Genomic DNA, 26,224 nt, shown 5'->3' with positions numbered 1-26,224 from the left:
CACTCTGAGGTAAAAAAACCTAAACCACACCAGTTTTCATCTCTTTCTCAATGTTTTTATCACATTTATACCACAAAACACAACAGTTTCCTTCTCTTTCTCAGTATTTTTACCACAAGGAATGGCTCTGCCAACCAAAATCTCCTTGAAAAATGGCCCAGCATGAGCACAAGTGGCTCCGTTCAGACACACTTTACGCCCAATCCATTCTGAGGTAAAAAAACCCCTAAAACATACCTGTTTACTCTCTTTTTTCATGTCTTTACCAAGCTTTAATCCCTAGGAATGGCTCCATCAATGAAAACCCTTGGAAAAATTGCCCAGCAGGAGCACAAGTGGCTCAGCTCAGAGCCACTTCAGGCCCGATCCAAGCAGGATGTTTGCATGGACTAATTAACCGCCTGGCTGTAACGAGGAGCGGGAACAGAGGCTGCTGGAGAGGGAAAAGTGGTTTGGTTTATTTTTATTTCCCTCACAGCTTCCATCAAGGACCTCTGGGCAAGGTCTGGAGGGATCCTGCCACTCCTGACAAGCAGGCCGGAGCCACGCTCCGCTCCTGCCATGCTGGGCTGATAAATGCGTCATTATCCCAAAAGCCATAATCACTGCCTGCTCTCAGACACATCCAAGCAGGTCCTGTCTTAGCTCAGGAAGCAAAAAAAAAAAAAGGACATTGAACAAAAAAAACCAAAAACCCTGACAAGACCTTCTCACACCGCTGGGTTTTTGGAGCCTGCGGTGTTTTCTGAGCTCCCATCCATCAAGTTCACGGCAACAGCAATTTAGAGAAGTTTTTTTTTGGGTTTTATTTTTGTTTGGTTTTTTTTTTTTTTTTCTTGCAGCAATAAATTATTAGCCAGCTGTGACTGCAAACACCAGGATTAATTAACATATGCTGGAGTGAAATATTTCCAACAAGGAAAATGCGTGGCTGGAACAGGAGCTGAGTTGTGAGCTCTTTTTTTTTTACCCACTTCCCATTTAAAAAATAAATGTTTAGGGGGGGGAAAAACCCCAAACAAGGCTAATTTAGGCAAGGCAGTGCTTATCTTCTCCTCCCTTATGTGAGCTCTCTGCTTTTCCCAGCGAGCAGAGCCAAATTAGAGTTTGGAAATTACAGCCTCACGTTTCTCCCAGCAGCAACACGAGGTCCCAGATTCCTCACACTGAGATTTAGGGAGACCTGAGTCTGGAATTGCACTCCCTGATGTTTTTAGTGGTTGTGGTGTCTTTCAAGATCGGGCAGATCCCACTGGGTATTTTTCCCAAGAATTGTGTTTGGTCACTCTCAGCCCGAACATGGAAATTGTTCCTTTGGATTTAATTCCCATTTCACCAATAGCTCTTGTTGTGTCAGAGAAAAATCAACATTTATCCTTCTTTTCTCTGTGCCACTCAGGACCTCATAAATCTCTATTATATCCCTCTCAAATATCTTTTCCCTGCTTCCAGAGGATCATTTTCCTCCTCCCTGGTTTTTAAAGGGAAGAAATGAGCAAGGTTCAAGCTGTGCATGAGGCAGCTCCCCGACATCATTTCCCAGTTTCCTCTCGATTCCCATCCCTGTCATTCCTCACACTGAGCTGGTTTTTTAACTAACACCAAGCACCAGGGCTGTGTTTCTCACAGTTACCAACTAAAACTTTAAAATCTTATTCCTGAGTGGCATCAGCCAACTGGAGATCGTTGTTCTATAGAAAAAAAAACAGGAAAAATCTCTTTTATAATCCATGCTTTATATCTAAACTGATTTTTCTCCTGCCCTTTCACAACAGGTCAAAACAACCTGTTCCAGCAGAGAGATGCCACTAATGACCTCCCTCTGCTGTGTTAATTGATCATTTCATCCATCTCTTAATATCTTCCAGTAATTTCTGCATGCAAAACCTCTGCTCTTATTCCAACAATCTTTGAAGGGGTTTTAGAAATCCAGGCAAAGTCACCGAGATTTGTCAAACGCTTCAGAGAAAGCTCCAGCCCCGATGTGTTGTTGAAAGCATTTCTGGTAGCCAGAGGGCAGGAATTCATCTGCCACAGGATGGGAACAAGAACCTCTCTGTACTCCATCTACGTAAAAGAGGGAGGTGCTCTGGGGTTTTTGCAGCTGAAGAAAACAAAATCTTGTCCTGATAAATACAACTGAGCCCTGACACATCAGCTAAACACATTTTGTAATATGTCAGGGAGAGGAAAACACACAGAGAGCTTGTAAAATGTCCCATATTCAATTTATCAGGTGAGGAGGGCTCAGGCTTTGCTTCACCACGAGGCAGAGAGTTTAAATTCAGACCAATATGTGAATGTCAGGGGAAAAAACCCAACAATTCATCTTAGATATGGGAAATCCAGCACACCACTGATCATCCTGGCTTGGACAAAGAGATCACAGATGAAACCACGGGATGGTTTCACCCAGACATCCCAAGGCTCCTCTCCTTGCTCCCAGATTTCCCATCTCCTTGAACTCCCACCAGCAGCACTTGGCAATGACACCCAAAGAAAAGAAGCCAAAAAGTCACCCTGAAAGACGTGAAAAAGCCAAAAAAGAGGAAGGAATGGTTCAGAGCACCAGAAATTTGAAGTCCTGTGAAGATCTGGGCTGGCTACAGGTGAGGGTGAGGTTTCCTCCTGTTACAGGTGAGGGTGAGGTTTCCTGTGCCAACTGCAGCTCCTCCCTGATCCAGAATCACAGAATTGGGAATTTTTTAAGCTTGGAAAAGCTTAAAAACCATGGGATGGTTTCACCCAGACATCCCAAAGCTCCTCTCCTTGCTCGCACAGATTCCCCATCTCCTTGAACTCCCACCAGCAGCACTTGGCAATGACACCCAAAGAAAAGAAGCCAAAAAGTCACCCTGAAAGACGTGACAAAAAAGAGGAAGGAATGGTTCAGAGCACCAGAAGTTTGAAGATCTGGGCTGGCTACAGGTGAGGGTGAGGTTTCCTCCTGTTACAGGTGAGGGTGAGGTTTCCTGTGCCAACTACAGCTCCTCCCTGATCCACAATCACAGAATTGGGAATTTTTTAAGCTTGGAAAAGCCCTTGAAGCCCAACCAGCAGTGCCAAGCCCAGCACCCAGCCCTGTCCCAAGCACTTCTAAACTGATTTCTTTCTAAAGGTGATGCCCAGCCCTGCCAGGCTACCAAGCCCACGCTGAAGTGGGGAAAATCCCATTTGTGGGGGATGACAACCCCAGGCAGGATGATTTCCCAATCCAGTTTCTGGCTCGTGATGCTGAAGGAAAGGCAGGAACAAAGCAATGCTCAGCACAAAGAGAGAAAATTGGAGATGTTTGGAGCCCTGGTGTTTCAGACAGAACCAAATGCCTTTCCCAGGAACAATTTGGGGATTTCAGAGAATCACACAATCACACAGCAGTCTGGGTTGGAAGGGACCTTAAAGCTCATCCTGTGCCCACCTCCTGCCATGGGCAGGGACCTTCCACTGTCCCAGGTTGCTCCAAGCCCTGTCCAGCCTGGCCTGGACACTTTTAGGGATGAGGCAGCCACAGCTTCTGTGGGAAAGCTGTGCCAGGGCCTCCCTCCTGCAGGGAAGACAAACCAAGGAGAAATTTCTGTGCAGGAATCCAGGATGAACACTCACGAGTGTCTCTTTGCTTTAAGTGAGCAGCAGGAGGTTTGGGCAGCATTAAGTCAATATTTCATTTCTGTCTCCTTTCCTTCAGCTTTGCCAGCTCCTCACCACACTGACACTCTCAGCCTGCACAAACTGGTGGAAAACTTCCACGAGGAGATGCCCAAGATTTGTCCTTGATTTTTCTCATCTTTGCCGTGCAATTACTTCAGGAAAAACTTGAAAAAAAAACCCACAAAACCCCATTCTGCTGCCTGTTGCCAAATCAATACAATCAACCATTAGGTCATAACTATAAAGACAAGTTTCCCAGGGAATAGTCAATACCGAGTTGCAGGCGTGGGCTAACAAAGGATGCAGGAAGAAAAAGATAAAAAAAAAAAAAAATCCTTACATCTAAAATTACGGAAGAAACGACACGACAACCTCTTTTATTAAATCCGCCCTGAAATTCGAGTTTTTTCTTGTTGTGCTTGATGAGAGAGACGGCGCTGGGTGAGACTGACACGGACTCTGAGAAAACCCAGCTCCAATTTCTGATATCAACTCACTGTGAGTGAGTCCTTTCCTAAGGAAAGTTGCATTTTCTTAAAAACAACCAACTTCTCAGCCGTTCCTGAGGAAAAACACCACAAATTCAAGGCCCTCAAAGTGCTGCTGCATAAATGAAAGTGTCCAGCCTGGCCCCTTGGCTTTTGAGTTTCTTTATCCACCTCTAAAATGAGATTGAGCTCGTCCCCAGCTGACTCCACCAGAGAAAACATTTAGCTCGAGGAAGGAAAACAGCTTGATTGCTGCTTTGAGGAAACGAAGGAATTGTATCCATAAAATTATAAAGAGAGCTAATAAAAAGCAGCCGTCAGCCAGAACTGCCAGCGGAGTGGTTTAGCTCATCTCCATCTCTTGCCAAAGCAAGTCCCTCACCTACAAAGATCACGCTCCAAAAAAAGTGAAAAATGTGCAAATCCTCGTTTTCCCCACAAAAACGCTCCTGGGTTTGCTGCAGCAGCTCCAGGAACTCCTGGTGCCTCTGCCCCAGCTCCTCCTGCTCCCTCCTGGAGAGCTCCAAGGTGCCCACAGCTCCTCCTCCGCGGCACGGGGCTGGAAGGAGCTGAGCTTTCAGGGCCTGGCCAAGGCGATTTTATGGTTTTACTCAACTTTTAATGGTGGTTGAGTCATTGTTTGGAAAATGATTTCAGCTTTTTAGCTGCTGCAGTCGCTCGGAACTGCATCATCCTCGGGCACAGCCATCCCTCACAGCTCCAGGGACGATGTGCTGTCCCCAGGAGCAACTCCCTGGGATGGGCTGAGGTGAAACATTCCCTGTCATGGCTAAAACCCCCTCCAATGGCACAGGCTGGGTTTGAGTCAGAAATCCAGAGAGAGGAGGAGACAGCCCAAGATCACCTGTGTCTTCCCAGAGGTGGGGAAAAGCAGAGAGGGTGGGTGCTGGCCTCTCCTCCCAAGGAACAAGTGACAGGATGACAGGGAATGTCCCCAAGCCATGCCAGGGTGGTTTAGATTGGCTATCAGGAATAATTCCATCCCTAGAAAGGCTGGAACAAGCTGCCCAGGGCAGTGGTGGAGTCACCATGCCTGGAAGTGCCCAAAACCACGGATGTGGCACTTTGGGGATGTGGTTTAGTGCTGCTGGACTTGATGACCTTAAAGGTCCTTTCTAGACTTAATTATTCCACGATTCCATGATCTGGAAAAGAGAATGGAACCAAGCTCTGGAAGACAGAGGAGCATCTTCCATAAAGCAAGGATTGGCACGAGCTCAAAGAGCCAGAAATGGGAGGGGAGGTGGAAATTCCTCCTGTCCCAGCCCTCAGGGGAGCCAAGGATGGGATCCTCTGATTGCACCTCCTGTAAGGGCTCACCAGGAACAGCTGAACCCACACCTCCCCCCAGAGCTGCCTGAGAAAAAAGGGGAGGATTTTCCTACCCAAGGAACAAATTCTGAATTTTCAGAGCAGCGCACAAACTGTCTCCGGAGACGAAGCAGGCAAAGGTCGTGCAGAGAGAATTAAAAAACGAGGCCGTGGCACAACCCAAGGCCCAGACAGAGGGAGAGCAAACCAAGGCTGCACAAACACCCCCTCAGCTCTGCATTTGCAGCTTTTGAGCATCCAACTTCCCGAACTTCTGAGCCATGAAAAGCGCAGGCTCCCGGGGCTGCCACGCGTATTTCAGAGCAAACAGCCCCTGCTCTGCCGGGCACGGCGCTCCCCAAAGCTGCAACAAAACCCCTGCTCCACACCCCCCTGGAAAAGTATGAAAATTAAACCTCCTTTATTCCTCCGTTCCACGCCGATTGCACCCACCATGTCACCAGAAAATGAGTTTTCTTTCAAATTAATTTAGCGCCGTTGAAAGGCGGCGGCTCCGGGTTTACAGCGTCAATGAGGCGAGCAGAGCACAGCTGAGGGAACCATCAACCACATCTCCCTATTTCACCAGCTCATTTCCATCCGGGCTGCCAAGCAATCTCTGCTGGAAAAGGGGAGCCAGGGTCCCCTGTCAGCGCTGCAGGGCACGGCATGATGGCTTCGGATCGTTCTCACCCTTCTGCAGCTCGGGGAAATCGGTAATGGTTGAGTTTGTGCCTGCTCGGAAAATCTGAATGCGACAGCCACTGCTCCTGCGAGCTGTAAATGAGGAGGGGATTAACCCGAGGATGGCGTCAATAATGAGGGAATTAACCCAAAAATGTAATTCAGCCACAGCAGCCCGTTCTCTCTGTGACATTACCTCTGGATCACCGGCACGAGTGGAATGAAAACTGTCGAATCACCACCAGGCCAGGCTGACACTCACACAGGTGGCCAAGCCCTGAATAAAGCTCCATCTCAGCCACCAAGCCCAGCTGGGCACTCGGATCCCACCCCACCATTAACATTTTAGTGCGGGTCACCGGAGAACTTGTTGTGCTTTGCCAAATTACAGAGCGGCGGGGCAGCAAGAAGGAGCAGAGTATTCCCTCTGGCAGGTGTTCAGCAGTAATTTGCTGAAAACCTACAGGAAAAAGCAGGGAAATTCATTATTTAGCTCTGACAATGTCATGACCGCTAAGGCTGCTGCTGTTTCCAGCAGCACGGGATAAAAAGGTGGATTTACAAATATTGCTGATTTTTAGGGTGGCCCTAATTCCTGAGGAATCACCTCGGAATCCTTGGAGGAAGATGGGTTTGGTTCCAGCACCCCCAGCGGGAAACCCAAAACCACACATGGCCAAAAACGTGTGGGTTTGGTTTCCTCGTGTGTTCCATTCCAAACTGGAATATTTCCCGTGCAGGAGGAGCAGTGATAGGGCAGATAAGGGGATAAGCAATCCCATTCCATGGCTGAGGAAGGAAGGAAAGAAGATGGAAAGCTCCCTGCCACGAGATTAGGATCTGATGAAATGACTTTTTGCTCAGAGAGCTTGCAAATAACATCAACTCCAGCGGTTAAAAGTTGGAAAAATGCAGCAGGAAATCGGCAGCAACAAAGGCCAGACAGCTCTGGGGTAAAATTCCATGAATTCTGCAAGATTTAGGAAGGCAGTCAGGGATAAACACTCAGTGACAAACAGGTTTTAATGGCAAATATAGAATGGTTTGGGTGGGAAGGGACCTTAAAGCTCATCCCATTCCCACCTCAACACCTTCCATCCCTGGCCTTGGGCACTTCCAGGGATGAGCAAGCACAACCTCCCTGGGCAATCTGTGCCAGCGCCTCACCACATCCAAAGCTGGAAACAAAGAAAATCTGCCTGTTTTTTCCAGAATTATGAGGAGCTCGGCTGCAAATCTCTGGGAACAAAAGGGAATTTGGGCAGATTTTCTGCTGTAAACGATCTGGCACCAAGACAACAGCCACTTATCTCCTGCCCGGCCTGCTGGATGTCCGGAGGGATTTGACAGACAAGCTCGGATGGATCCAGCCACGGCAATTTCCAGCGCTGCTGCCTCCTGCTATTGCCCTCCTCCTGCCAGGAGCCAGGCACGGGAGGGGACACGGGGCCGGTGAGTCCCCACATCCCAAAATTGCTGCTGGAATCAGAGCCGAACCCGGCAATTTGGAGCTTCAAGAGCCTCCCTGTCACTGCACCCACTCATTATGGCAGGGCGAGGGGTGGGAGCTGACTGTCAAACACCGGCAATTTTTAATTTCCCGCTCCCCCCGGGCAGAGATTGAGCTCCTGAAATCGCTTTCCTCCCCAAAACTCCATGGATTTACCCCGGGGTGAGAGGAAGGGTGAGCAGCTGCCTGCTCTGCAAGCATCACCTGGAGCAGAGGGTCAAGGTAGATCAAAGGAGAACAGCAAGCACTCGATGGCCCCAGCATGAATCACTGCAGAGTGACTCAAAGCCTGCCTTGTTTTTTGCTGGAGTCACAATTAGCACTCGGGAAGCTCAATTAAGAGACATTAGTGGAACGAGCTCGGGAATTGCAGGGCGGCTTCTTCGCCGCCTGCAGGAGGTGAAAAGGGTTTGCTCTGACCTCTGGCCAGGAGGATTTCTCACTCTGGGGTCAGTGGAATACAGGCACGGGCTCGACGTGCTTGTTCGTTACCCCCCAGATTTCACAGCGTCCTCAAAGCCGAGCAAAAAGGCTGAATTGTGGTTAAAATGCAGCACCAGACTGCCCTGCAGGAACCTGTCTCCCAGAAAAAGTCCAAAAGTCGTATTTGGGTAGTTTAGAACACACTTCAACTTTATAAAGCATCTTTTTAAAAAGCAGGTTTGTTCCTCGGTATTGAAAAGCAAATTCAGGCGCTGGTGAACCTCCAGAATCACAGAATTCCAAACTGGTCTGGGTGGGAAGGGACCTTAGAGCTCATCCAGCTCCAACCCCAACACCTTCCCCTACCCCGGGGTGCTCCAACCTGGCCTTGGACACTTCCAGGGATCCAGGAACAGCCAGAAATTCTCTGGGAATTCTGTGCCAGGGCCTCCCCACCCTCACAGCCAAGAATTCCCTCCCAGTCTCCCACCCAGCCCTGCCCTCTGCCTGCAGCCATCAGGATTTCTTGGAGCTGCTGCAGCTTCCACCAGAAGAACGGCTGAAATATCTGAAATTAAGGTGGGAATTTGAGAATGGCTGGGGCTGGAGAGGCCTCTGGAGACCACCCAGCCTTGAGCAGGTGCCACAGGATCACATCCAGGTGGGATCTGAGGATCTCCAGAACCTCTCTGCTCTGTCATGCTCCAAGTTTTTCCTTTCCTTCACAAGGATCCTCCCCCAAACCCCATCCTCTGATAATCACTCCGAGCACGTTCTGCTGTGATCTGCCCTCTCCAGGACACATTTCCAGCTGGGATTTAAAAAGGAATCTGGAGCTCCACATCCCAAAGCAAGCACTGCAGGAACTGCCAGGGTTTGTTGTCCTCCCTCAATGGATTAAGAGCTCCTCAATTCTGATTATTTAACACCTCTGTGTTCTTCTCTTTCAGCAGAGCTCGGATTTGTCCTGTTCCCTAAAAAAAATCAATCTGGCTTTTGGGATGGCTGGAGGAAACTTCCCTCCCCACCAGGATAATTGTGGCTAACTGCTGCCTGCTCCCCAGCTCCGGGGAGGACACAGAAAATGCTGGAACACAAAAGGACTCCTGGCACGGGCAATCGATGGAAATCCAAGGAAAAGGTGGAGCTGCTCCACCAGGAAATAAAGGATCGCCCCTCAAGAGTTCTGGGATTCCATATGGAAAATGAGGTTTTTAAGGGGCTGGTGGCCCAGTTTTGGATCTGTTCTGGGGATATTTGTGTCTGCTCTGCACCTGGATGCTGCCTCAGGAATATCAGAGTGTGGGTTATCTCCTCACTCTGTCACAGGCAGCCTTGTCAAACAACAGGGAACCCACCACACTCTTGAAGCAAAAAATTAAAAATTATAAATTATTTCCGTGTCTCTTAAGATACCGAAAGCACAGAAATCCATGAAAATCATGGAATGGTTGGGTGGGAGGGGACCTTCAAGATGATCCAGTTCCAACCAGCTGCAGGCACCTTCCATGAGATCAGGCTGCTCCAGCCTGGCCTTGGACACTGCCAGGGACCCAGGGGCAGCCACAGCTTCTCTGGGAATTCTATCCAGCCAGGAATTGCTTCCCAAATGCCATCTAAATCTCTCTTTTCCCAGAGGGAAGCCATTCCCTGTGGCCTGTCCCTCCAAGTCCCTCTCCAGCTCTCCTGGAGCCCCTTCAGGCTCTGAGCTCTCCCTGGATCCTTCTGTCCCCCAGGTGAAGCCCCCCAGCCCGGCTCAGGAGGAGAGGGCAGAGCTGCTGGAGCAGTCCCAGGAGGGGCAGGGATGCAGATCCCAGATTTCCCTGCTTTTCCCCAAGCTCTCCCCGGGTCTGTTGCCTCATTAGGAGTCAGCTCCCAGCTCCTGCTGCTGCTGCTGCTGCGGTGACTCACGGTGGTGGCAGCTCAATAAGCCCAGCATCCCTCATGACTCACGGGTCAGGTGAGAGGAGCAGCAATTCTCATTTGCATGTGCATTTTACACCTTTCTCCGGCTCTGATTGTCCTCAGCAAAGAGCAAAAGCAGCCGCAATCAACTCAGCACTCGGGGCCTTGATGGGAGCAGCTCCCGGGCAAAGATGAGTTTCTCCAGGGGGAGAAAAATCCATCCAGCAGCGATTCTTTGGCCATTGTGAAATCCTGAATAATTGCAAAGCTGCTCCTAAGGAAGGGAAGCTTATCAGCCAGCCCGCAGCCCGGCTGGACAGGCACCCAGAAGGGCCCAGAAATTCTTAAGGGATGCTCTGGGTGAGAAAAATTAAAACTTCTCATCCTCTCAGCACACAGAAACAAAGATCCCCCCCGGCTCTGCAATTCTTTACCCGCTCCTCGGCCAACCTATTTCTCAAGCAAACCCAAGCACCTCGAGCAAAGATTCCTGTCTGAAGGGTGTAAAAAAGCGTTTATTACCCCAAAAGGGAGGTGCTGCAGAAATATTAAAACCCAGGGAATTCATTTCCTTCCCCTGCTCTGGAAGTTTCCCCGTTTATCTTTGCAAAACCCACACTTTTGGTCAATGACTTCACACGTTTATCTGCAAGAAAAGCAGAATTTCAGGAGGTTTCAGGTGACATCCAAGCTGGTTTGAGGGAGAATTTCTTTCTCCTGGACCCAGCTCCACGGCCGTGGGGCTGTGCTGGGAACTGGATAAAAAGGAATCACATCCTTGTTATCAGATTAGCTGGCAGCAGGAGCCTCAGAGGGCTGATGGAGAGGAAGCATCACAAGAAGAAAATTGAAAGTGACGTTGGCAGGAGGGTGACAGATTGATGATCCCTCAGGTCAGGGCGACAGCAGAGCACGGGGTTGGGACAAAAACCAGAAATTACTGGGAAAAAAGGGGGAAGATTGGGGTTTGGAGCAAGCTGGGAGAGTGGAAGGTGTCCCTGTCTGTGGCAGGGATGAATTCAGGTCTCTTCCAACCCAAACCATGCCAGGATTCTGTGACTCTCTCCTGGCTGAAGGTCCTGTCCCACAGGAAGGAATCTCTGTACAAAATCTAAACTCAGAGATTTGCCCAAGAAATAAATCCTCCAGAGCCCCACTCAGATCCCAGAGCACACAACAGGGAAAACCTCTCAGAACTCCTCAGCCATGGGAGTGGTGCCAAAAATCCCCACAGCAGCCCCTGGATAAGGAGATTTTCCAAGGAAGTTTTTAACCATCCCACAAATCCCCAGAGCAGGACGTGTGGCCACTGCCAGCATCTCCCTTCAGTTTCATCTGTAATTTAGTGGGGTTTTTCCTTGCTGCCTGTTCTCTGCTCCTCCACAGCCCTGTGCTTTCATCCAGGTAGGTTTGTGACCCACCAGAATCCAGGACTGACCAGGATGCCACCAGGGAGGAGATTTGGGAGCTGGTGCCATCAGCAAGGCCCTGGCCAACAGCACCAACCTGGCTGAAGGTCCTTTCCCACAGGAAACAACCTCTGTACAAAATCTAAACTCAAATAGAGATTTGCCCAAGAAATAAATCCTCCGGAGTCCCATTCAGATCCCAGGCAGACCCCAGAGCACACAAGAGGGAAAACACCCTCAGAACTCCTCTCAGCCTCTGCTGGAAGTGCTGAAGGAGCTGAATCCTGGCCACAAAGAGAAATAAACTCAACCTTGAGTGTCTGGCTCAAGTGTCACTGACCATCCCAACCAACGCTGCAGTGCCACAGTGCAACCACCCAGCTCCAGCAGCACAAAAAGCAAAAGCTCTGATTCATCCCCAGCCCCATTTTCTCCACCTCTCCAACACGTAGGAAATGCAACTCGAGTAACTCCCACAGAACTCCATTTACCAAGCACTTAGAGTGAGTTTTATGTTAAAAATATAAACCTTTATTTATCTGCTGAGGAACCCACACGCTGCCAGGGCAGGATTTTTGTCGCCCTGCTCGATCTGTGCTGCTCTGACTCCACGGAGTCACTTTGGCTTTAAAACTGCTGTGGCAGAAATAGTTCCCCTATTATCTGCAGAGCAAAGGCCAGGCAGCTTGAAAAATTATTTTAGGCCCAATAAAATCAGCTAAGACACCTGCAGCAGAAAAAAAAAGATGGACTTCCCACACCGTGAATCACAGCAGTAATTTGAATGGACGGCGTGCAACCACCACCCTCCTTCCCCGAGGAGCTGTGTCCTTCAGAAACTCTTTGCCCAACTTGTTTGCTGTTTTATCTCGATAAAACCCACTTGGAAAGAGCAGCAGGGTGCTTTTTGTTTGGTCTTTGAGCGACGAGAGGTGGGAGGGAAAAAAAAAAAAAGGGAATAAAAGCAGCTGAAGTGTTTGGTGCCCTCCAGAGGAAAAACCGAATTAAGTCGCAGCTTTGGGATACAAAGGCCTGGCTCTAAAATCACTTCTGCTGGAGATTACGGTTCTAAAATCACTTCTGTTGGAGGTGACAGCTCTAAAATCGCTTCCCTTGGAGGTGACAGCTCTAAATTCACTTCTCTGGGGCTGGATAATGTCACAAATAAAAACCCACAACCGCACGGCAGCAAACCCAACCCACCCAAGGGACGCTCGCTGGTTTAACAACTCCAAAACAATCAAACCTCTTTTTTTTGGTTTTTTTGGTTCACCAAGCACTGCAAACTCAGAATTTCCTGTGCCTGCATGGATCAGGCTGTGGTTTCTGAGCCGTTCCAGTGAGACTGTGACACCCCAGGAGCTGCTCTGGGGCTGGAAGGGGCCGGGAGCGCTGACGCTGCTCTCGGGGCTGAGTCATCCCTGACGTCCCAGGCAGGAGCAGCTCCCCCTCCCCAGCTGCAGGCAATAAATAAAGAATAAATAAAGAATCAATCCCGTGGCCCTGGCATTCGTCACAACCCCAAATCAGGCTGGTGAGGCGTGACAGAGCTGCCTGGAATGCCCAAAAAAAAAAAAAAAAAAAAATCAGGGGGAAAAGTTTGGTTTTTCCTGCGCTTCCGGGGGTCTGCTCTGCAGAGCTGGAAATATTCAGTGCCCAAAAACCACATCTTGTCCAAAAAAAAAAAAACCAAGGATTTTTCTCACTGTTTCCAAAGAAGAAACAATTTAAACTGGAAATGATTCCTCACCTGACAGCCTCTGCCACGTTGTTGGAAGTGTGACCCGACAAGGCGTCGTGCAGGTTCCTGATGAAATAATCCCTGTAATCCTCAGGCAGGGCCATGAAAGTCCCCCCCATCACAATAAATTCCACTTTGTCCACGCTGTGCCCCAGCTGCTTCAGCTGAAAAAATAAAAATATCACGGGAAAAACCATCAGCTGGGGGTTTATCCCAGGGATTTCTCTGTAATCCTTGATTTTCTTAGTGTTTCTTGCTTTTTTAGTTGTTTTATCAGTGAGAAATTAATGTTTTGTATAGGTTTTTTAGAATCACTTTCCTTTGTTAAAAAAACCCTCAAAAGTCATTTTTTTACTGTGCAGGTATTGTAGAGGGTTTTCCTGAAAAATCAGAATGATTTCCAGTTTGAAATGACTTTAAATGAGCCAAAAAGGCAAAAAAAAATTTCTTTGAATCTCCTTTAATCCATGTAGAACTAACTCTCCTCAAAATGCTGAGGGAGAAAATCCTGAATTCATGGAGAATTTTCCAATGGATTTGGAAACAAAGAAAAAACTGACCCAAGCAGAACAGGACTGAGAAACTTTTCACACCCAACTCTCCAACAAACCCTCAAATAAAATAATTTTGGAATGATTATTAAAAATATTTTGGAATTATTACCTGGTGTTGCACAGCAGAGACCTTCAGAACTCAACATTTCTTGTATGGAAATCAGAGTTGGATAATTGAAAATGTATAAATTTAACTCGAGAAATTGAATTTATCATTTCTGCAGCCCAGCAGTTCAAGAAATTGAAATAATTGTGATTTTTTTTGCATCTCAAACTCAAGGAATTAAGTGTACCTGCTCCACTCTGTGCCTGGTCTGGAGGTAGGGATCGTAGCGAGCCCGGATGGCCCTCATGGATGTTGGCTGAAAAAAAACCCAAAAATTCACTTTAGAAACATTTCTCCCTCAAAAGAACAATGTAAAACACATCAAAACGCTGAAAACTTCAAATCCTGATTGACCCAAAGCCTCCAAACCCACAAACCAAACCTCTGTAAAATTGTAAATTCCAAACTGGCTCCTTAAATCCTTTAAAAAATACAATGTTTTTACCCTGAGATGGCAACGTGACCTCAAACCACCCAAATTATTCCATTTTTGGTGTTCTCCAAGCTAAAAAAGCTCTGCAGTGAGTCACAAAAGTGTTACAAAAACCACAAAGTGTTGTTACAAATGACCCAGGCTGCATCCCCTACACTCAAATATTCCTAAATTAAACTTATTCCTTCAATTAAAATCCATAAAAACTCATTTGTTAAATCAGCAGCTGATGGAAGTTTATTAATAATATTTTAAAGGGATTTTCAAGCCCCTTTTGCACCCTGGATTCCCTTGGTATTTCCCAGTTTTTCCTCTTTCCTTCACGGATTTAAAGATTTCAATCACTGAGTTAACAACAGACAAAATTCCTGTTTAAAAGGAATTTTTACCAAATTAATCCAGGTGGATTTTACCTCATTTTCCTACCACAGCTTTTGAGGGTTTTGGTTAAAACCAGCCACAATAATTCAGTCCCAAACTGCTCCAACAACAGGGAAGAAAGAGTTTGGAAATATAAAAATTTAAATTTATCACTGCAGATAAAAGGGAATTCATGACATTTCAGAGGTATTGACAGCTAAAAATGAGGATTTTTGACCAAAATTTTTATGTTTTTTTAATGCTGTAGGAACCCCTCATATCTCTGTGTCTGAAGACCCTTCTTAGACAATTTTTATAATTTTAACTCATCATTAATTACTGCAATTAAGAATTTCACTCCTTTGAGCTGCTTTGGAACTTGAAGTTTATGAAAGTTGATTTTGGTTTTATTGGTTTTTGTGTTTATTTCTGGCTTTATTCCTGCAACGTGAATGAGCTGCAGAAATAAAGCCCAGCCTAAGGCAAAGCCAGGCTTAAGGAATGTTGGAATAAAAAAAAAAAAAAAAAAAAAAAAAGGGGAAAATCAAGAAATCAGAACCTCATATCCTGTGTAGGACTGGGTGGAATATTCAAAATCAGAGTCAGGCCCCCCTGGGCAGTACCTGCAGGGTAAAAAACAGAAAAAAACAGGAATTAAACTCAAAATTCCAATCATTTCTGTGACAGGTGTGTTAAAATTAAATTAATTTGAATTCATTTTAATAAAATATTTCATTTTAATAAAATATTTCTGGGATGTTCCTTTATTTTAGGGAGCAGCCATAAAGTTTTGGGACAAGAGTTACACACAGAATAATTGATTTTTAAAAATAAATAATTCCACCATTTGAATGTTTTCTGTGATTCTCTCAAGTGCATCACTTTATTCCATGCAGAATATGATTTTTTTGGGGGGGGATGGAGGGATGTAAAATTGAAATATCACCCATCCACTTTCCCAGAAATGGAGGGAATTTTAACATTTTGATGGTGAGAAAGCTCAGCTGTGTTTTTTTCCTGAGCTGAGGGATGTGTTGTTTAAAAACCAAAATATTCCAAGGATGGATTCAGACTCCTTCAGCTCCAGCAGGAAAGGTGAGGGAACATCCAGGGAATTTTCCCACCTCCACCAATCAGCCCTGGTTGGGCTAATTGAGATTTTATTCCCTGATAATTGATTTATTTCCTCACTGCCAGCTCACCCACCATGGTTAGAAAATTCATTATAAATTAATGATTAAATCACCATGCCCACATTAATTTGCTGGCCAAGGGTTTGTGCAGTCCAAGCTGGTTTAGACAAGGAATCAGCTGGAAAATTTTATGGATTCATGGCAGGGAATGCTTGGAAATAAATGGAAAGGTGGGAAAAGTGACCAAAATCAGATTTCAAGGCAATGGAGTCCAAGTGAGGAAGAGAATTTAAAGCAAGCCAAGCTCTTGTTCTTTAATTTGAATAAAACTGAGCTGATTCCAGGAGATTCTGGCAGCTGGAGGAAAAAAAAATTAATAATAAATCAATTAATATGAATGAATTAAGAAAATAATAATAAATTAATAATCACAAGGGTGGGAACCTAATATGGAAGGGTGGGTTTGGATGATGAAGGGAGGATATTTCTCCCTTGAGGAAAAGGTGAAAAAAATCAGATTTTGGTGAGGTGTGGCTGCTGCTGCAGGGCTGGGGTCACCCAGGAGGGCTGGAAAAGGAACCTGTGGGTGATGGGATCCCAGAGAGGATGGAAAAGAACTCTGGGAGCATCCAGTCCAGCTGCCCTGTGTCCCCAAGTGCCACCTCCACAGGGATCTGGGATCCCTCCAGGGATGGAAAACCCTTTCCAGGCAGGAACTGTTCCCAAAATCCAACCTGAACCTGCCCTGGTGCAACTCCAGGCTGTTCCCTCTCATCATTTTTGGTTAAAAGCAATCAATAATTCAGCCCCAAACTGCTGGTAAACTTTCACCAGGCAACAGGGAGCAAGGAGTTTGGAAATATGAAAATTCAGGGAGATATCACTGCAGCTAAAAGGGAATTCATGAAATCCCAGAGGCTCAAAAATGGGGAGAGGCTGTTCCCTCTCCCTGGGAGGAACCCCAATCCCACCTGGGCATTCCAGCCAGGAAAAATTCCCTCTGGAGCCTCCTTTTCTCCAGGCTGAGCCCCTGGGCCATCCACAAAAGCTGAAAGATTTGACAGCTCAAAACAAAGAAGGTGAATTCTGGTGGGATGGTTTGTTCCAAAAATAAAACTCTGCACCTTGGCTGAGGGAACTTTGTGAGATGGGTCCATTTAATTGTTGTCAGGCATGAACAGTAATTAAATGAACTGAATAAACTTCCACAGCACTAAAATTGCTGTGCTGTGATAAAGCAATGCTCAGTGCAAGCAAAAAGAGGCTTTAGGTAAGGAAGGAGCAGAAATATTGTAGTAAAGCTGTGAAATGTAAAATAGTTCACAGATGGCAGGGATACAAAGGTTTGGTTTTAGGTGAACCCAGAGGGGGAACTGTGGGAATCCATAAAATCAGAGGGGTTTGGGAAAGCTGCAAAAGGCAGGCTCAGAGACAGCAGAGCTGTGATCAGAGCTGGGCCATGAGATTGGCCAGCAGAAAAGTGATGTAAAAAGCAGGAAAGGACAAACAGAACAATGGTCTGTGTATTAACCTTGTCTAGAGTAACTCCCTGAGCTGCAGGAGAGTTTATCTGGTGAGATTGAGGGAGTTCTAAGTTAATAATGGAGCTCTGTGCATTGTGTTTTAAAGGTGTTGGATTCCAAATAAGCCAAATAAGTGAATTGTTTTAACCAAAGGTACCTGTGCTGACAGTGGCTGGATAGAAATACTGTCAGTGTGCTTTTGCTCTGTGTGATTGTAAAAAAACTTTTAAAGTGAGTTGTAACACTCAGTTCTTGTCTGCTGCCAGGCATGTGAGCTGCTGGCATCTTCCCATGGTCATAACCATGTGATGGGACTGATGGTGGGAAATAAAGCAGCTCCAAGTGTGGGAATCCATAAAATCAGAGGGGTTTGGGAAAGCTGCAAAAGGCAGGCTCAGAGACAGCAGAGCTGTGATCAGAGCTGAGCCATGAGACTGGCCAGCAGAAAAGTGATGTAAAAAGCAGAAAAGGACAAAGAGAACAAGGGTCTGTGTATTAACCTTGTCTAGAGTAACTCCCTGAGCTGCAGGAGAGTTTATCTAGTAGGATATTAGGGAGTTCTAAGTTAATAATGGAGCTCTGTGCATTGTGTTTTAAAGGTGTTGGATTCCAAATAATCCAAATAAGTGAATTGTTTTAACCAAAGGTACCTGTGCTGACAGTGGCTGGACAGAACTACTGTCAGTGTGCTTTTGCTCTGTGTGATTGTAAATAAAACTTTTAAAGTGAGTTGTAACATTCAGTTCTTGTCTGCTGCCAGGCATGTGAGCTGCTGGAGTGTTCCTACTGTCATAACCACGGAGTGAGGCTGATGGTGGGAAACAAAGCAGCTCAGAAAATGCAAAAGCAGGCTGCTCACAGCCCCGTGCCTGCGTGATCAGTGCCCAGAGCTCTCTGGGCTCTGCCCATACTCACACACAGATGTTGCCCGTGAAGTTGATGTGGGGGCACCGGTGGGGTTTGCACATCACGGCCACCACGGCAATCTGCCAGAGAAATTGCAGGAATTACCCCCAAAATCACCAAAATTCCAGAGTTTCTTGCAGGGTTGGGGGTGCTGGGGGCATCCTTGGGGTTGTTTTAGGGATGTTCCGGGCTAAAATAGGTGTGGGTTAAGCCTTGAAGGGGAAAACAGAGACAGAAAGAAATAGGAATCCTGAATGAATCCTATTAAATATTACTTCATGCTCTCAGGTTTCATAATAGGAATAAATAATAAATCAATGAATAAATTTTGGGGGCTGATACGAAGAATTAGGTAGTTTACAGTAAATTGGGGTCTGATATGGAGAATGAGGTGGTTTCAGTATAAACTGGGGTCTGATATGGAAATTTAGGTGGGTTCAGTGTAAATTTGGGTCTGATATCAAGAATTAGGTCTGATATGAAAAATTGGTTTCAGTATAAAAAATTGGTTCCAGAATAAATTGGGGTCTGATATCAAGAATGAGGTGGTTTCAGTATAAATTAGGGTCTGATATGGAGATTTTGGTGGTTTCAATATAAAGTGGGGTCTGATATCAAGATTTAGGTGGTTTCAGTATAAACTGGGGTCTGATAGAAAGAATTGGGTCTGATATAAAGAATTGAGTGGTTTCAGTATAAATTGGGGTCTGATATCAAGATTTAGGTGGTTTCAGTATAAACTGGGGTCTGATATCAAGATTTAGGTGGTTTCAGTATAAATTAGGGTCTGATATCAAGATTTAGGTGGTTTCAGTATAAATTAGGGTCTGATACGGAAATTCAGGTGGTTTCAGTACAAATTAGGGTCTGATACGGAGATTTAGGTGGTTTCAGTATAAATTGGGGTTTGATATGCAGATTTAGATGATTTACAGTAAACTGAATTAACTGCTCTGCTGAAAAGATCCACAGTGACTTGGACACAATCCCCCTTTTTCCTCCGGGAATCTCAGGATATTTGGGATTGGAAGGACCTTAAATCCCCATCCCAACACCTTCCACAAACCCACAGTGCTCCAGCCTTTCCTTGGACACTTCCAGGGGGGCAGCAACCACAGGCAAACCTCCAAGGAAGGAACTTTCCCCCCAGATTTCCCCCTGTGTTGAAAAGGCAATGCCACCACTGCTTTTGGGTGGGATTAAACCCAAATTTCGGGCTGGGAGCAGGGAGGGGGTGGTGGAAGGAGGGGAAATCCCTTTTCTCTCACCCCACTGGCCGTCCTGATGGGCTTGGCCTTGAGCTTTGGCAGCAGAACCTTCCGGAACTGCGGCGGCACGGCCGCGATGATGTCGACGAGGCGCGGCTGCGCCGGCAGCCCGTACCTGGCCGAGGTTTTGGTCTTCAGCCTGCAACCAGAAACACCCAAAATCACCAAAAAACACCAAAATCACCAAAACCTGTCCTCCTTTCCTCCATCTGTGCCATGCAGAACCTGGCAGGCTCCTCCAGTTCTGCTGCACACCCAGCTGCAGGGTGTGGGGAAACACCAAAAATCAACTCAATCCTGTCTGTACCTGGCCGAGGTTTTGGTCTTCAGCCTGCAACCAGAAACACCCAAAATCACCAAAAAACACTAAAATCACCAAAACCTGTCCTCCTTTCCACCTGTGCCACACAGATCCTGGCAGGCTCCTCCTGTTCTGCTGAACACCCAGCTGCAGGGTGGGTGGAAACACCAAAAATCAACTCATAGCTGTCTGTACCTGGCCAAGGTTTAGGTCTTCAGCCTGCAACCAGAAACACCCAAAAACAACTAAAATCTCCAAAAATCATCAAAACCTGTCCTCCTTTCCATCTGTGCCACAGAGATCCTGGCAGGCTCCTCCAGTTCTGCTGCACACCCAGCTGCAAGGTGGGTGGAAACACCAAAAGTCAGATCACAGCTGTCTGTACCTGGCCGAGGTTTTGGTCTTCAGCCTGCAACCAGAAACACCCAAAATCACCAAAAAACACCAAAATCACCAAAACCTGTCCTCCTTTCCATCTGTGCCACACAGATCCTGGCAGGCTCCTCCAGTTCTGCTCCACACCCAGCTGCAGGATGGGTGAAAACACCAAAAATCAACTCACAGCTGTCTGTACCTCACTGAGGTTTTGGTCTTCAGCCTGCAACCAGAAACACCCAAAATCACCTAAAATCACCAAAATCACCACAATCTGTCCTCCTTTCCATCTGTGCCACACAGATCCTGGCAGGCTCCTCCAGTTGTACTCCATAACCAGCTGCAGGGTGGGTGGAAACACCAAAAATCAGATCACAGCTGTCTGTACCTGGCTGAGGTTTTGGTCTTCAGCCTGCAACCAGAAACACCCAAAATCACCAAAAATCACCAAAAATCATCAAAACCTGCCCTCCTTTCCTCCTGTGCCACACAGATCCTGGCAGGCTCTTCCAGTTCTGCTGCACACCCAGCTGCAGGGTGGGTGGAAACATCAAAAATCAACTCAATCCTATCTGTACCTGGCTGAGGTTTTGGTCTTCAGCCTGCAACCAGAAACACCCAAAATCACCAAAAATCACCAAAAATCACCAAAACCTGCCCTCCTTTCCACCTGTGCCACAGAGATCCTGGCAGGCTCCTCCAGTTCTGCTGCACACCCAGCTGCAGGGTGTGTGAGAACCCCAAAAATCAATTCAGAGCTGTCTGTACCTGGCTGAGGTTTTGGTCTTCAGCCTGCAACCAGAAACACCCAAAATCACCCAAAATCACCAAAAATCATCAAAACCTGCCCTCCTTTCCTCCTGTGCCACAGAGATCCTGGCAGGCTCTTCCAGTTCTGCTCCACAACCAGCTGCAGGATGGGTGGAAACACCAAAAATCAACTGTCAGCTGTCAATGATTTTTATTTTCTGTGTTTCCCCCCTAAATTTGGTTTTATTCGGATTTCGAGCAGGCTGGCAAGGCTCCTGCTGGCCCATTCTCTGGGATAATTCCTGACTGATCTTGAATTCCTGGTGGGATTAATTCATGTGTTTAACCCTACACAGCCAGCCTGGAGCTGAGGTCACCTCCAAGGCAATTCCTGGCAGGAATTTCCAGGGAAAAGTTCACAATTATTTCAAAAAAGTGGGAAAAGTGGGGAAAATTCAGGTTTTCTTGCTCTACATAAATAAAGAAGGAATTTCTGTCAACTAATTCAGGTTTTCTTACTCCTCATAAATAAATAAAGAAAAGGTTTTTTAAGTAACAAATTCAGGTTTTCTCCCTCCACATAAATAAAGAAATTCCTGTAAACAACAAATTCAGGATTTCTTACTTCACACAAATAAAGGAAAAAGGAATTTCTGCAAACAATAAATTCAGGTTTTATTGCTCTACATGAATAAAGGAAGAAAAAGTTTCTTATAAACAATAAATTCTGGTTTTCTTGCTCCACATAAATAAAGGAAAACAGAATTTCTCTAAGCAACAAATTCAGGATTTCTTACTCCATATAAATAAACAAAGGAAGAATTTCTGTAAATAACAAATTCAGGGGTTTTTGTCCACATAAATATAGAAGGAAAAAGTTTTTTGGAAGTAAAAAATTCAGGTTTTCTTAGTCCACATAAATAAAGAAGAAAGGAATTTCTATAAAGAACAAACTCAGGATTTCTTACTTTACATAAATAAATAAATAAATAAATAAGAGATAAATTCCTGTAAATAACAAATTCAGGTTTTCTTGCTCCACATAAATGAATAAAGGAGGAGGAAATTTCTGTAAACAACAAATTCAGATTTTTTTTGCTCCAAATAAATTAATGAGGAAGAAATTCCTGTAAACAACAAATTCAGGATTTGTTACTTCTACAAATAAAAGAAAAAGGAATTTCTGTAAACAATAAATTCAGGTTTTATTGCTCTACATAAATAAAGCAGGAAGAAATTTCTATGAAGAATAAATTCAGGTTTTATTACTCCACATAAATAAAGAAAAAACTCCTGTAAATTCAAATTCAGGAATTCTTAGTTCACATAAATAAATAAAGGAGAAAGGAATTTCTGTAAACAACAAATTCAGGTTTTCTTACTCCAAATAAATAAAGGAGAAAGAAATTTCTGTAAAAAAAACCCTCAGGTTTTATTACTCCAAATAAATTAAGGAGGAAGAAATTTCTATAAAGAACAAATTCAAGAAATTTCTGTAAAGAACAAATTTAAGTTTTCTTACTCCACATAAAGAAAGAAGAAATTCCTGTAAACATCAAATTCAGGATTTCTTCCTCTACATAAATAAAGAAGGAAAAAGTCTCTGTAAAGAACAAATTCAGGATTTCTTACTCCACACAAATAAATGAGGAAAAAATTTCTGTAAACAAAAAAATTCAAGTTTTCTTGCTCTACATAAGTAAATAAAGGAGAAAAAAGTTTCTGTAAACAACAAATTCAGGATTTCTTATTCCATATAAATAAATAAAGGAGAAAGAAGCTTCTGTAAACAAAAAATTCAGATTTTCTTGCTCCACATAAATTAATGAGGAAGAAATTCCTGTAAACAACAAACTCAGGATTTCTTCCTCCCCATAAATAAAGAAGGAACAAGTTTCTGTTTTTCAGGGAATCCCACCCATTTGAGAGTCGGTAGGAAATCAGCCCAGAATTTCCCAATCTCGGTGGGTTTATTATCAGGAAATGGTGTGAAAATGGGAGCTGAGGATGTGCCCGGCCCCAGGCACTCACTCACTTGTTGAGATCCACGTCCTTGCCCTGCTCGTGAGCCTCCAGGAGCTGCTTGATGATGTCGGCAATGGTCATCACCATCAGCTCGGCCTGGCTCAGCTCCCCTGAGAAAGAGGAGAAAAACGGGCAAAAACAGGGAAAAATTAGAGATTTTCCTGCTCGTCACAAGCCAGCCTGAAATTCCTGCCACGGAACCTGGAATGGTTCGGGCTGGAAAGGAGCACGGAGTTTAACCACTCCAGCAACTCCAGGGCCACATCCACAGGGGTTTGAAATCCCTCCGGGGATGGGGACACCTCCACCGCGGCCCCGAGCAGCTGTGCCAGGGCTGGAGAGCCCTTTAAGGGAGGAAATCCCTGCTGTTATCCAGTTTAAACCTCCCCTGGCACAGCTCGAGGCCGTTTCCCCTCACGCCGTCCCCTCCTGTCAGGGAGTTCTGCAGAGCCAGAACGTCCCCCCGAGCCTCCTTTTCTCCAGGCTCAGCCCCCTCAGCCGCCCGTGCCCCGGCTCCATTCCCTCCCCCGGACACGTTCCAGCCCCTCAGGTATTTTTGTTTTATTTTTTACCTTTCCCATTTTTCTTTTTCTGCTTCATCCCGGCGGATCCCGCGGCCTGGGCCCGCCGCGCTGCCGTAAAGCAACACAGCCCGCGTCGTCGCGAAAGCGCCGTAAAGCGTAGTGCAGCACAAGGGGGTGTAGTTCCGCCATCAGCCACCGGGGGGCGCTGGGACCGCACCGAGAGGGGGACTGGGGACACCCGCCCCCCACCCACCCCCACCCACCCCGGGGGTTTGGGGGGAAAATCCCGGGTTTTGGGGGGTTCTAGGGATCCCGCCGGGTTTGGGGAGGGGCTTTGGGGTCCCCCGCTCACATTGAGATGCTCGGTTGGGTGGTGTTTGTGGAAAGTTGTGGTGTCCGGTGAAGGCAGAGTCGCGGGGATCAAGGAATCAATCAAGGAATCCATCAAGGAATCCATCAAGGAATCAATCAAGGAATCAATCAAGGGATAGTGGAATTAGGGAATCAAGGAATTGCAGGATCACGGAATCACAGTGTCAGAGAGTCCCAGAGTCTCAGAAGTGTAGAATGATGGATTTGTGGAATCGCAGGATGAGGGGGGAATCTCAGAGTCACAGTCAGAGACACAAAATCATGGACTCAAGTCTCAGAGAATCCCAGAACTGCAGAGCGATGGAATCATGGAATCACAGAACCTCAGAGCCACAGAGTCAGAATCACAAAATCATGGAATCAAGTCTCAGAGAATCCCAGAACTGCAGAGTGATGGAATCATGGAATCACAGAATCACAGTGTCAGAGAGTCCCAGAGTCTCAGAAGAGCAGAATGATGGATTTGTGGAATCATAGGATGACAGAATCTCAGTCACAGTCATAATCACCAAATCACAGAATCACAGACTCCCAGAATCCCAGACTGTAGAGTGATGGAATCATGGAATCACAGAATCTCAGAGTCACAGCATCACAAAGCCACAGAGTCAGAATCACACAATCGTGGAATCAAGTCTCAGAGAATCCCAGAACTGCAGAATGATGGAATCATGGGATCACGGAATCACAGTGTCAGAGAGTCCCAGAGTCTCAGAAGAGCAGAATGATGGAACTGTGCAATCACAGGATGACGGAATCTCAGAGTCACAGTCAGAATCACCAAATCACAGAATCACAGACTCCCAGAATCCCAGAACTGTACAATGATGGAATCATGGAATCACAGAATCTCAGTATCACAAAATCATGGAATCACTGGCTCACAGAGCAGAGAGTGATGGAATCATGGAATCACAGAATCTCACAGAGTCAGAATCACCAAATCATGGAATCACAGACTCTCAGAATCCCAGAACTGCAGAGTGATGGAATCATGGAATCTCAGAGTCACAGAATCGCAGAGCCACAGAGTCAGAATCACAAAATCATGGAATCACAGACTCACAGGAAACATGGAATCATGGAATTGCAGTCTCACAAAAATCACAGAACTACAGAATCAGAGAATCATGGCATTACAGAATCAAAGAATTTCAGAATCATGGAATCACAGACTCACAAAATCACAGAACTACAGAATCAGAGAATTGTGGCATTACAGACTCAGCGAATCGGGGAATCACAGACTCATAAAATCCCAAAGTCACGGACTCAGGTGATGACAGGCTCTCAGGCTCACATCCCCACGGAATCCCAGATTTGCAGATTCTCGGAGCCCCAGGATGGGTCGGGCTGGACGGGATCACAGAGGGTCACTGGTGCCACCTCCCTGCTCCATCCAGCAGGGCCATCCCAGAGCACAGGGCACGGGAGTGTGTTCCAGGGGCTTCTGGAATATTCCAGAGAGGAGACTCCACAGCCTCAGGGCAGGGCACTGCCCAGGGCAGAAATTCTTCCTCATATTCAGGTGGAATTGCTGGGATCATTCCCTGCCCATGGCTCTGGTGCCATTGCTGGGCCCTGCTCTGCTCCTCCCCGCACCCAGGGACACCCAGGGACACCCAGGGATGAGGTTTCCCTCTCATTTGTCTCCTCTCGAGGCTGAACAGCCCCAGCTCCCTCAGCCTTTCATGGCCAGGGAGATGCTCCAGGCCCTTCCCCATCTTTATTGGAGCTGCTTCAAGTCCCTCCTATCCCAGGACCTGGACACACCACTCAAAGGTTTTAAAAACATGCTGGTGGCTGTTCTTACAGCTGATTATTAAAAAGGGACAATTTCTGAAATTCTCAGTAGTGGGATAGTGCTATTTCCCCGTTAAAATCCAGTTTTCCCCGGGGTCTCGTTCCCAAATTCTCGCCCGTACTCCGATCTGTCCTGAGGGGGAACCACGCGGGCCTGAGGAGGCCGCGCCCCCTCAGTGCTAGGTGGTAGCAAAATTATCGGTCCAGGAGGAAAAAAGCGATTGAAAAGGGACAATTTTTGAATTTCTCAACAGTGGGACTATCCCGTTTCCCCGTTAAAACCCAGATTTTCCCCGGGGTCTCGTTCCCAAATTCGTGCTGGTGCTGTTATCCTCCCTGAGGGGAACCACGCGGGCCTGAGGAGGCCGCGCCCCCTCAGCGCTAGGTGGTAGCAAAACATCGGTCTAGGAGGGAAAAAGCGATTGAAAAGGGACAATTTTGAATTTCTCAATAGTGGAACTATCCCATTTCCCCGTTAAAACCCAGATTTTCCCCGGGGTCTCGTTCCCAAATTCCCGCCGGTGCTGGGATCCTCCCTGAGGGGAACCACGCGGGCCTGAGGAGGCCGCGCCCCCTCAGCGCTAGGTGGTAGCAAAACATCGGTCTAGGAGGGAAAAAGCGATTGAAAAGGGACAATTTTGAATTTCTCAA

At 46.4% G+C, this 26,224-nt stretch overlaps 1 protein-coding gene across 1 annotated transcript in view; it reads right to left on the bottom strand.

Moving 5' to 3' along the window:
• The window catches only part of ELP3 (elongator acetyltransferase complex subunit 3), a 95,218-nt gene extending 71,680 nt beyond the window's left edge, over positions 1 to 23,538 (bottom strand). The window contains exons 1-7 of the mRNA XM_059843141.1: positions 23,447 to 23,538; positions 22,885 to 22,984; positions 19,424 to 19,562; positions 18,165 to 18,235; positions 15,153 to 15,216; positions 13,988 to 14,056; positions 13,150 to 13,304 (exon numbers count right to left, since the gene is read on the bottom strand). Coding sequence (XP_059699124.1) covers positions 13,150 to 13,304; positions 13,988 to 14,056; positions 15,153 to 15,216; positions 18,165 to 18,235; positions 19,424 to 19,562; positions 22,885 to 22,984; positions 23,447 to 23,474 — 626 coding nt within the window. The 5' untranslated portion in view covers positions 23,475 to 23,538. The remainder of the gene's footprint in view (positions 1 to 13,149; positions 13,305 to 13,987; positions 14,057 to 15,152; positions 15,217 to 18,164; positions 18,236 to 19,423; positions 19,563 to 22,884; positions 22,985 to 23,446) is intronic.
• Between the last annotated feature and the right edge of the window lie 2,686 nt (positions 23,539 to 26,224).

This window comes from Haemorhous mexicanus, chromosome 3 (assembly GCF_027477595.1).
Source record: "Haemorhous mexicanus isolate bHaeMex1 chromosome 3, bHaeMex1.pri, whole genome shotgun sequence".
Classification (NCBI taxonomy): domain Eukaryota; kingdom Metazoa; phylum Chordata; class Aves; order Passeriformes; family Fringillidae; genus Haemorhous; species Haemorhous mexicanus.
This window is presented reverse-complemented; position numbering and strand designations above follow the sequence as displayed.